This window comes from Amborella trichopoda, chromosome 13 (assembly GCF_054954075.1).
Source record: "Amborella trichopoda isolate Santa Cruz 75 chromosome 13, AtrichopodaSantaCruz75HAP2 v2.0, whole genome shotgun sequence".
Classification (NCBI taxonomy): Eukaryota; Viridiplantae; Streptophyta; class Magnoliopsida; order Amborellales; family Amborellaceae; genus Amborella; species Amborella trichopoda.
This window is the reverse complement of record NC_142348.1, coordinates 6,934,176-6,945,553: the sequence shown is the minus strand read 5'-3', so window position 1 is coordinate 6,945,553 and position 11,378 is coordinate 6,934,176. Positions and strand designations below refer to the sequence as shown.

Below are 11,378 nucleotides of genomic sequence, written 5' to 3'. Positions count from 1 at the left end.
TGATGTCCTTTTTATTGAAATGATCAATGTTTTATATCGGGCTTTTCTCATAGTTTAAGGCCATTCGATATCTTTCTAATCCCTGATTTCTCTCTCTGCATTTGTTTCCTATTTTCCTTTTACTGTTGGGCTCTTATTGTTGCTCAAATCCAGCATTTGGATGCGAATGAGCCGACACTGGTTTTTCTAGGGTTTTTAATGGGTTTCTGTTTCTTGGGGTTTTATGGATTTTGAAAGACTGGTTTCTCCCATGTTTTATTTCAATCTTAGTGACGTTTTGACAGGTTAGTATAATTGTTTTCGCCATTTGTTGGTATGCTGAGAAAGTTATGTTAAAGAGGGCTGGTTCTCTATTTCTTCCCCATCTAAGGGTTAAAACTCCTCTCTATTCTGTACTTTCTGATCCTGCAACTATTGGTTGCGGAATGGCTCTGAACCAACATCACATTTCTTCAAATTTATTGCGCTCTGATTATAGTTTCTTAACTAACAACCCAAGGAAGTTCTATAGTGTTGGTAGGATTAATGGGAATTGCAGGTTAAATTTGAAGAGTTATTTTGATCACGGGTTGTTTATTAATGGAGGTTTCGGCAAGATGCCTCCGCATAAATTGGCTTATGATTCAAAGATTGCCATGAATTGTTCTGTTAAATCCACTGTGAAGGTTGATGAGGCGGTGGAGACAAAACCCATTAATGGGTTTGGAGATTTTGAGCATCGAAGTCCATTGAGATTTCTAGACAGACCCATGCCTCAAAAACTGAATGTCGCTGTAGATGTAGATGAGGGTACGTCTTTAACTCTGAACATTTGTATGTATTCACTCTTAATATTTTTCCTCTCTCTAAAGTTAGTCATGTGGCTAACATTGTCAATGCATAACTCGTAGTGTAGGTATTTTCTATCGCTAAATCATATAAATTTGTTTCTTTTGGTGAATGGCTAATCTTGTTTTTAACAGTGATGATATTCTTCAGTGATTGATGATTTTTATTTCTTCTTTTTTTGTTTTTTTCCTTTGTTAGACAAGGTGGTTTTTGTGAGGACCAAACAAATTAAAGGCAAATTTGATGATCATGTTGTTCAGCTTTTCCTCTTAAGTGCTTTTCATGTCCTCTAGGATGTGGCTTGATTGGTTAGTTATTGGTGGTTGCAGTACTACATCCCAAGTTCCATTCGTAGCACCAAAGTACCAAAAGAAAACAAATTTTTTATCCTTTATTTATTTATGAGTAATAATCCTATGAGACCCTCCCACACCCATGTATATAGGACCCCAAAGGATCACCATTAAATTTAGATCAGATTTCTAAAAAATTCAAGTCCCACACCCATATGATAACTTTTCTAGAGATATGTGCCAAATTTAATGGTGATCCTTTGGGGTCCTACATATATGGGTGTGGGAGGGTCTCATAGGATCATTACTCTTTATTTATTTATTTATTTCCCATTACTGTCCATTTTGAGTTGCGCTCCGTGCTTCATGTCATTGTCATAAATCCAAGATTGTTACTAATTTGAAATTCTAATTTTAATAGGAAGTTGTTGTTTCATGCAAGGGATGATGGTGTTCATTGTTCATCTATGGTACAGATAGTGAATATCTTGTCCTTTCTAATTATAATATTTGCTTTTATCTTTTATATGAAAGGAAGAACATGACCCTTTTTTATCCCTATTTAATTTAGGTGTTCCTAAGAAATCAATAATCGTTTCTGCTACTTTGATCTATCATGCTTTTTTTATTTTAACTTCAATGACAAAAGTTTCACTCTTTGTTTCTTGTACACAGTTCTTGGCAGCTTCCTTTCAGCTTTAAACAAATTCATTGCTGCTCGCTATGCTTCAAATCACTTGGTGTCAGAGTACCATGTGTATGAGTTTTTTAGGGTAATTTCCAATAGCCTTGTGAACTCCAATGATGCATGCACATGCATACTCACATATATGTATGACATGCACGTCTTGTGCGGATTGAGATGTACAAATGCATTACCTGCACTTGCCCACATAAACAACTTTTTGCAAATAGAGATCTGTAAATGTATGCATGCACATGCACATGCACACATATCTTTTGTGTAATAATTTTTTCATCACGGTTGTCTCCTGCTTCCTTGCAGATTTGGAATTGTTCTCGGAGTGAAGGTAAGCTGCCTTCGAACTTCATATGTGGAATTTGATTTGCATTCTTGATGTCATTTGATTTATTTGTAGTTCATACCTGTGCTAGTATTTGCTTGCAACCTCCATAGATCCAATATTGCTTATCAATTTATTCTTTTTCTTCTTTTTTTTCTAATAATTACAGCATGTCTTATAAGTTTTGATTTCCCTCTGCCGCCTATGGTTGTTGTTGTAAGGTTTTGTTCATCATTCTGTCCAATTTAGAGTTTATTTTTTTTCTTTAAATGGACATGCTATGTGAGTATGGGTATGTTAAAGAACATTGAACAAGTTTCTTGATGCCTTTCCATGATTTGATATCCTGCGTGTAAAATTCAAAGCAACTATCGTTAATCATCCAATCTTATCAGCCAAACAAAAGGGAACCGTAAACAAATACATGAACACTCATTCCTGAGACGTACTTCCTTCACTTGAAATATGAGTCACTGTAGCATCATGTGAAGTGAACTCTTAAATAAAAATGCTTTCGATTTAAAGAAAAAAGGAGAGTGCTCTTACTCTCCTTCTCTGATTGGGTATTGATCTATTCTTCCTCATCAAATCAAGCTATCAAGAAAAGTTCTCTGTATAATGTACTTCCTTTTATGCTTTGCATTGCGTGTTGTTTATTTTGAAGATTTCGGATAGCATTGCCCCTGGATGTAGAATTATTTTTTCTACCTATCCCGACCATCACAAGTTGTCTCCAAAATCTACATATTCCAATTCCTGCATCTAAACCATCTACTCTTTGTTCTATTCGATGGCATCACAGACTAGGTTAAACATATGTTTACTAGTACACACAAACTAATGTCACAATAGATTTCAATTAATCTGAATAAAGGCTTCTCTTTTCTACACGCATTTGTAGATTTGAAAAGATTTCGGGAGAATCTATTTTATTTCTAGTTAATATATCATCTTCATTTGAATCCCCTAGAATGTTCTTGTTGTTTTGCTATTATCTTGTGGATAAATAACCCCAGCTTATTTATCTTACGCGGCCGATTTTGATACATTATACTTCATTGAATTTCTTGACATGATTTACATCCTATTCAGTGCTACAAGTAGAGTTTACATTTAGATTCAGGGGAAGGGGGTCTAGTGCATATGAATTCAAAGGGCTTGTTTTTATGCCTCATGGCATTATTCATCAATACATAATTTAAACAACTATTCAATTTTTAGGTGTCATGGATGTTCTCCTGTGCTTTCGAGCAAAAGCCTTCCTCACTGTGGTTTATTTGATTTGTCATGTATCGCTTTCAAATACTACTTGTGCTTAGATTATCATAGGGAAAACTTTAGATTATCTCACTTTGGATTGAATGTATGAGTTTGTCCTTCTCTAATGTGCAAATTAAATACAAAATTTTGTGCAGTATTTTTCTCGGTTGTGTCTTTGATTCTTCTTTGTATCTTCTTTTCAACATCTAAAATGTTGCATATCTTGAGAATTTCCTAGTTTTTCCCAATAATACTTAATATTTCAGATACCTCTATACCCTTCTAATCTTGACTAGGATTGTTTTTCTCATTCCATATAATGCTCTGTATGGACCAATTCATGAGAAGTTTACTGGATGCAAACAGAGGTTGCACCCACTGCCCACTACAAGGCAACTGTTTGGTTGCCTACCATTGAGCCTTTGTTTGAACCTCTAGTTTTTGATCCCCCAGAGGTTTGCTTGGCAAAGAGAAGGTTAAGTCTCCATCTTTGTCATACTCTGGATATTCTTTAGAAGCTTGCTCACAGCAAATAACACAGGAGATCTTGATACCCTACACAATTATATGCCAATGTTTTAGTTCCTTCACCACTAAGGAGGGAAAATATTGGTTCTAGATGGTTGTACATAGCGAAGGACCAAGTAGATAGCTCTATGGATCCCTTTAAGCTTGAAAGTTGCTAAGCTGATTCTCAACAATATGGTGTTGACAATGCAGATTGCTTACACTATTTTTGCCCTTGTGACCATTTAACAGTTGGATCATTTTCAGCCAGTTTTGAAACATCTTCACGGGGATCTACATGAGGAAGTCTACATGCTTCTGGGTCTATGACTGTCGGATGCCTCACATGCCTATGTACTTCTTAAGACATTATAAATGTACTTCTTAAGGCATTATAAAGACTCATATAGGCTTGTGAGTGTGGTCTGGGTCTATTGCTATCCTTATTTATGTGGATTGGGGATGACTAAATGTCCATTACTTAGCTTAAGCATCCCTAGTGTTAGTTATATATGATTGATATGAGTTATCCTGGATTGTCTTTTAGTCTCATAGGTTTTGTTCTATCATATCATTAGTATGCCTGTGACATTCTGTGACGTTATTACTCGATTAAATTTCAAACTGCTAAGACATTCAGCATTCCTCCTGATCCGTGTGGGAACCTTTTTTCATAGTTGGGGGAGTTGAGTAGTCAAATCACTCCCATAGTCAACCACCTATTTGGAGTCTATTTAATGGTAACCACCAGACATTATGCGTGCAGTTCATTTTGTTATCCAATGTATGGATTTTCCTTACCCGCCATACTTATGAACAGTTTTTATATAGGCCATACTTTTGTGGGAGTAGATTTTGCGCTTACTCCCTACTTATGAGGATTTTCTTCATCTGAAATATAGAAGAACACTTTAGAATCACCAGAGGAGTATTTTCAGGAAATAATGAAGAAGGATTTTGACTTCTTAAGCACTTCGATCTGACCATCCAAAAGTGGATGGTGTATGTTCATGCTAGGACATTATCTTTTCCAGGCTGACATAGAATGTGTCAATTTTTTTTCTTATTTCTAAGTTGATCACTTGGTTAAGTAGGTTATGTCTCCATGTTTTGGGGACCTAAAAAGGCTTCTAGTTAGGGTTTTACCTGAGGGAGTCTCTTGTGGGAGTATTATCTTTTTTTAGGAATGGGGTTGAGGTCAAGGTGGTAGCACCACCTGTGACTCAGCTACTGGTCTCGGTTTCCATTCCTACCAATGCTAACCCCCTTAAAAAACTACTAACGGTTTCAAAAATTGCTAACCCACTACTAACGGTTAATGTTAAAAACAAAATAAAAGCATATTTTCGCTTTTCACTTATATGCTACTCTCATGGTCATGGATTTTAATGCTTTCTTCTGCACCTATTGCGTAGGTTATTTGAATCCTTATTTATTCACTTCCCAGAGGAAGTGCTCAAATGGGGTGCTCTTCTATTTGATTACTAGCCCCCATTTGAGCTCTCGCTGTAGGGATTTTTGATCCTCTAGAGGAAATACTCTATGTATTGATTGTTGATCATTTGACTGACGTTTCAACTTTCATTGAGGACTTTTTGCCTATTTACTGATGGTTTTCTAGTAGAAACTTGCAATCTGGATTCTGGCTACTATTCATCCTCTTTAAAAGTGTTAGGATGTTTATCCCTTTTACAAATGTTCTAATGTTCTAGTGACATCCCTTTACCATACCTGGGGAGTTTGGATGTGCGTGGTCCCACAAACTGGGGAGGTTGCAGGTGCAAAGCAAAGTCCAAAGCAACAGAAGAGAAAAATGTGGGTGATTTGCAATTTATTTGTATTTGCACTGCAATTTATTGTGTATTTCTTAGCTATAGATGGCACCTGCTTTTGGGCATTGGGTTATTTCCTGAAAAAGGAGAAGAGACGTTTGCCATGGCTCCCTGCCATGTGACAGGGCCCTGTACATTTCCCTGCATGCCATACCATTTCTTGAAGTTTGTCCTTCTTTCCCATTTGGATGCAAAAATAATAAATTAGACGTGCTCTTTTTCCCTTCCAGAAATTGGGCAAAGGTCAAACTTAGTCATACTAAAACCAAAATGTCTTGGGATGGAATGTCGAGTGTTTTTACATTCCGAATTTTAGAACACTTACTTTACTTAGTCAATGGACTCTTTCTCCTACCTCATGTAGGCCTTCGTGAGGCACAAAATTCAGTAGAGGTACTTAATTGCCTCTACACAAAAAAGAAATAGAAGAAGAAACAGAGGTTGTGGGGGTGTTCCTAGAGGTGTAGCTTAAATGGAACGAGGATATCCATATTTATCTCAAATTTTTGCATCCCTTAAGACTCAGTATTGGTTCCTCCCAAGGAGTATCCCAATTTTTTTGTCTGCCACCATAAAGTTTCCATAGAAGCATTGCACTCCTTGCTTGTTACATAACTAAAAGTACGCAGTACATGACATGACTGACATATATAAGAAAGTTCTCATACAAGCCAGAAGTAGTGAAACTCGTGGCAATAAATGGTTTTCAAATAAGGATTGCTAGTACATAATTATTAATTCATTAGTTTCCAGATGTCATCAGTAGGCAGATATGAATTTGTAAGAAAGGAAAAAATTAGCTATAACACGCACTGAGTCATAGTTTCATTATGTAGTAATGCTTGTAATCCTATAGCTTTATCTCATTCCGTGTCACTCTTGATCCTCATTAGAGAAGTTGCGTAACATAGCAAGTGGGACGTAGATCAGGGAATTCGATTTGCTTGATACCATCTTTAATGATACATGATTTCAGTGCTTCGCTTATGTTCATGTTATACATAGGAAACAAGAAATCTCATTGGCAGGCTATTCTCATGACCATTTTATCTAGTTTTATAATATTTATTTATTTTCATCTGTTGCTTATTTCAAACTCATCACATTAAAAGCTGATAAAGTTTTGGATGAAAAGGAAATAACGTTAGTTTTGCCTTCTTATATGTGCAGCTGATATCCGAGTTCACGAATTTTTTACAACACCATACTTTAAAACAGGGATCCATCCTATTCCAGGTGCTAGAAGGGCATTGATGAACATGTCAACTTATTGCAATTTGTCAGTAGTGACGTAAGTATCATTTGTGGGATGTTTCAGAAACAGGCATGTGATGAAACCTACATTTCTTAGGTTTTGAATCTGTGCGCAAGTGCATGTGTGTGTGTCTGCACATGTGCGTTCGCGCTCGCATGTTTGCTTGTGTGACTGTTGTTTCATATGTTGTGGCTATGGTGTGCCTAGAACTTGTGTTTGTATCTTTTGTACCTCTCAAAGTTTGTTTTATGCTTTTTTCTCTTTTGCAAAGATCACGTCAAAATGCCATCAAGGATCATACAATTGAATGGATCGAAAAGCATTATCCAGGGTTGTTTCAGGAGATTCACTTCGGCAATCACTTCGCTTTGGACGGAAAATCACGACCCAAATCAGAAATTTGCCGGTATTGTTTTGTCATAAACTTTGTAGTTCTTACATCATGCTTTCATGATATGGTTACAATTCAAAGTGAGTGTCTAGCTTGAGAGTGAAAATGGTTGATATACGAGAGTGGCATTGCATTTTCTAAGTTTGAGAGTGATATTGCATAGAGAAAAGGCGAGAGTAGGCATATGCTTAGCAAAATAAAAAAGATAAAGCATTTTCTAGAGGTCCATGTAGGTAGCCACGTTGTTATAATCGGACAAGATGCGCTAGTCCCAAATCCTAATGAATCCTGCTGGAGCCACTCCTCTTTGGTCCATTTGAACTACAAACTACAAAAATGTTTTATCTGTGCGTGTGTGTGTGCGTTTATTAAATTTTCACAAATGACAAGCATCAGACCCCAGAAGCACCAAAATACTCAGGTGACTCCATTACCCTTTTGCAGGTCACTAGGAGCACAGGTCTTGATAGACGATAACCCACGATATGCATTGGAATGTGCTGAAGAGGGCATGAAGGTTCTACTTTTTGACTACGATAACACATACCCTTGGTCTAAAACTGGTTCAGCAACTTCGCATCCTCTGGTCACCAAAGTTCATAACTGGCAAGAAGTTGAGCAACAATTGACTTCATGGGTACCATCCTAAGACCTTAGAAGATCTGGACTCATACAAAACAAAGCAAGCTTGGAGAGATTGGAAATCGCTCACTTTTCTCCTTTGGCTTTGATGAAATGCCTTTATCTCTAATTTGCACAATCACGTTGTGGTGGTGTTAGAATGATCGAGCTTGATGCCGCTTTATTTTGCAACAAATTGAACAGTTAATAGGCCACAGAGGAATACACATCAAGGATTTTGCTGCAAGTTATACCTATATAGGATGCATTTGAACGTAATCTCTCTCCCCCTCTGAGGAACCCAAGGCTGGGTTTAACAGGATCAACTCACTGTCGTGAATTCCCTTTACCTTTTACGGAATACACCATTATTAAACGATGAGGACATTTGCATGTCTGTGTAACATTTTATAATCTTGGACGTATCATTGTATGCGGTGTATATTGTCTCTCTAACTTGGACAACATAATGAATAAGATGAGCCTTTTTGTGGTGGTGAATATCTGTTGCTGAGTTGTGCCATAATCTCCTTAATTTTCGCCTTATCTCATGAGAAAATTGGATGTTTCCTCAAATGATCAATGATGGCCATGCTTTCTTGTAATACAAATTCGAATCCTTCATAATATTCCAATTACCATACCAATTTTATATATATTTTGGAAATCAGTTCTTGACTTCTTTCGCACTTTATTTTTGTTTTCTTTTTGACTTTTGCTCTTCTTGGGCATTGTTCCTTTTTCTTTAAATAAAAGGGCCGGTGTTTTAATGGTAAGATTTTGTCATGGTTTTTAACATGTCGGTTTCTGGACATTTTCAGAGGGTTTCATATTTTATTTTTGGTGCCATCCCTTGTGTCTAAACTTAGGGGTCAAGGAATCTTTCTTTACACATGAATCGATCTTTTCTACGATATGCATCCGAATATGACTGTAAGATCACTAGAGAGATTATAATACAATTGGCCAGGCCATGTAATTTCAAAGAATTTCACCGTACAGAACAGAGCACAGAGCATTGCTCGGCTCCCATGAATCTTCTGACATTATTGCCTAGAGTTCAGAAACATCAGTTAAATATTTACAGATCACAGCTACTACTTTTCACAAGTCCCTCAAGCTCCATATAACTCATGTTTCCCTCACCTAATTTGAGAAAGACCAATATATGCGATTCCTCATTCAACCCCTACCCCTAACTCTTCTTTTTCTCTCCTCTTTGCAAACAAGTGAGCGTCTCTCTAAAATTGTAATAAGAAACCCACCTCTGAAACAGAAACACCCAATGGTGAAGAAACATCATAGATGAGGTTTCAATACCCACCTCCAATTTTGAACAGGAAACATATCTTTGCCTGTAGCTTCTCTCTAGAGTTTCAGAACCAATCTCTAATTTTGACTACTTTCCTTGAACATACACCCACAATTTTGAGGAATTCTCATCATATAATTTCTCTCTAGAATCTCCCCACCAGGCACCAACCTCTAATTATGATTACTTCCTCCAACTCCCTGTTCTAGATCACCACCAAGTGGACTACAAGGAACACTTCTTGTCTCTCCACCAATTGGACTGCAAGGAACACTCCTTTTCTCTCTACTCAGCATCCTCGTCAAGGATCGAAACCGGGCGACGGGCGACTTCAGAGACAAACCACTCGACGATCCCCCCTCCGATGATTCACCATCTGCAACTCTCAGGGAACGCCAAGCATCTCCTCTTCTTGGGATTTCAATCACCAGATTCTCTGAAACTTTCTTCAAAGAACGCGACCTCTCTTCCGAACTTGAAGAATCCAAACCAGAATTCAATTGGTCTTGATTACCCCAAAACAAAACGTTTGTTGGGTAATTAGGACCATCTTCTCTAGTGGCTGAATCCTGGTTCTCTTCAATGGGAACAACGATTTGGATCGAAGTCTCGGACCCAGCTGAATTCGAATTCTCAGAGCTCTCGATCAATGGTGTCTCCATCTTCACACAGCTTCTACAGAGAGGGCATGTAGAGTGAGAGTGAAACCACATGTCTATACACTCGATATGAAACTTGTGATTACATTTCGGAAGCAATCGAACTTTCTCATTCTCCTGAAACTCACATAAACAAACAGCACAGTCGAGCCCATCTTTCTCTCGCTTTAGATCGAAGTCATAAACAGGAAGGCTCTCTATAATTGATGCATCAAGTCCTTGTCTCTGAACTAGAACTGGGTCAAGATCACTAGCGAAAACAAACCTTCTTCTGATTATGAGAGCGTCTGTACCGTTCCTACTCCAATATAACCTTGTATAGAGATGGAGAAAGAGAACAAATACAACAGCAATAAGCAATACAATTATACCAGCCACCAGCACCTTTCCATCTACAAATTGGGGTTGTTGGGGAGTCTCAAAATTGGTGTTGACAAATGAATCCCCCATTTTAGAGCCTTCAGAGAATTGGGGTCTGAAAGAAATTTTGTGGGGTTTAGAGAGAGAAGGTAAAATTGTGAAATGAGAAGAGAGAATATGGAGAAATTCGAAACTTGGGTTCTACAGGGGAGAGAGTAAGACAGTCTTGATCTGATGAAGAGGGTGAAAAGGCCGGGAATGATTTGCAGCGAAAGAGATAGAGAATCGAAATTGGGCTTGTGAATTCTAGAGAGAGGAAGGGAGATGGAGGAAAAAAACTAATGGGTTTTGTAGAGAGAGAAACTCAGAGAAATCTAGAGAGAGAAAGGAGAAAAACATGAAGAAAGGCAGCAGTCCAGGAAAGGTTTTATACAGGGGAGGGAGAGAGAGGGGCGATTTTGGTTTCAAATTCAAAGTAGGGGTGAGTGGCATTCAAAGCGGCGGCCTTGCCATTCTACAAGACTTCAACGCTGGCTCGGTTTCCTTGGTTCTTCCTCACTTTCTCTCACTAAGATTCATTGTTTCTTGGCTTTCTCTCACTAGGTTTATCAGTTTCCCGCTTCCTTTTGTCTCTTTCTCTCTCTAAATCTTAAACGTGTTAGTTGGACTGTCAGCAAGTGTGGACCTCAAATTCACGACTTATCGCAGCGGTGATTACGGATTATCAAATACCCTTGTTCTTCTCTGTAAATAACAATGATATCCATACTGACCTTTTCCCGATGTGAATGGTTAACTTCGAAGCTGGAAAAACCCAAATCTTTTTGCCTAATGACCAACTAATTCTCCTTTAAATCGGATCAAAAATCCAATATTTATGGATGAAACCTACAAATCGATTCGCTTAATAATAAATCATCATCGTCAAAATATTTTCTCGACTCATTGATAATAATGAACTTGAAATGGAAATAAATTTATAGATGTTATTAATCTTATATTGTAGAAGTGAGGCACACACTGACTTAAAAATCT

The 11,378-nt window shown here is 37.6% G+C and overlaps 2 protein-coding genes across 3 annotated transcripts; one reads left to right on the top strand and one right to left on the bottom strand.

Annotated features, from left to right (window-relative positions):
* LOC18423926 (Haloacid dehalogenase-like hydrolase (HAD) superfamily protein) lies at nucleotides 1-8,513 on the top strand. Of its 2 annotated transcripts, XR_016046751.1 has the most exons (7): nucleotides 1-789; nucleotides 1,797-1,894; nucleotides 2,128-2,152; nucleotides 5,626-5,728; nucleotides 6,916-7,036; nucleotides 7,272-7,406; nucleotides 7,836-8,513. XR_016046751.1 is itself a non-coding variant. In XM_006828541.4 (6 exons), the coding sequence occupies exons 1-6, from the start codon at nucleotides 330-332 to the stop codon at nucleotides 8,038-8,040; spliced, it is 1,044 nt and encodes a 347-aa protein (XP_006828604.2). In that variant the 5' UTR covers nucleotides 1-329; the 3' UTR covers nucleotides 8,041-8,513. The 2 variants fall into 2 exon arrangements, 1 of the variants encoding a protein (XP_006828604.2); XM_006828541.4 differs by lacking the exon at nucleotides 5,626-5,728.
* A 453-nt stretch (nucleotides 8,514-8,966) lies between these two features.
* On the bottom strand, nucleotides 8,967-11,013 carry LOC18423927 (RING-H2 finger protein ATL2). Its single transcript, XM_006828542.4, has one exon. It carries the CDS (start codon nucleotides 10,431-10,433, stop codon nucleotides 9,498-9,500), a length of 936 nt encoding a protein of 311 aa, XP_006828605.1. The 5' UTR covers nucleotides 10,434-11,013; the 3' UTR covers nucleotides 8,967-9,497.
* Between the last annotated feature and the right edge of the window lie 365 nt (nucleotides 11,014-11,378).

What these genes read in the sequence shown, in the direction of transcription:
- LOC18423926 (XM_006828541.4), top strand. Translation starts at nt 330, where the DNA reads ATGTTAAAGAGGGCTGGTTCTCTATTTCTTCCCCATCTAAGGGTTAAA. An exon ending in ATGTGTATGAGTTTTTTAGG is followed by an intron (nt 1,895 to 2,127) that starts GTAATTTCCAAT and finishes GCTTCCTTGCAG; the next exon opens with ATTTGGAATTGTTCTCGGAG. An exon ending in GAATTGTTCTCGGAGTGAAG is followed by an intron (nt 2,153 to 6,915) that starts GTAAGCTGCCTT and finishes TTATATGTGCAG; the next exon opens with CTGATATCCGAGTTCACGAA.
- LOC18423927 (XM_006828542.4), bottom strand. Translation starts at nt 10,433, where the DNA reads ATGGGGGATTCATTTGTCAACACCAATTTTGAGACTCCCCAACAACCC.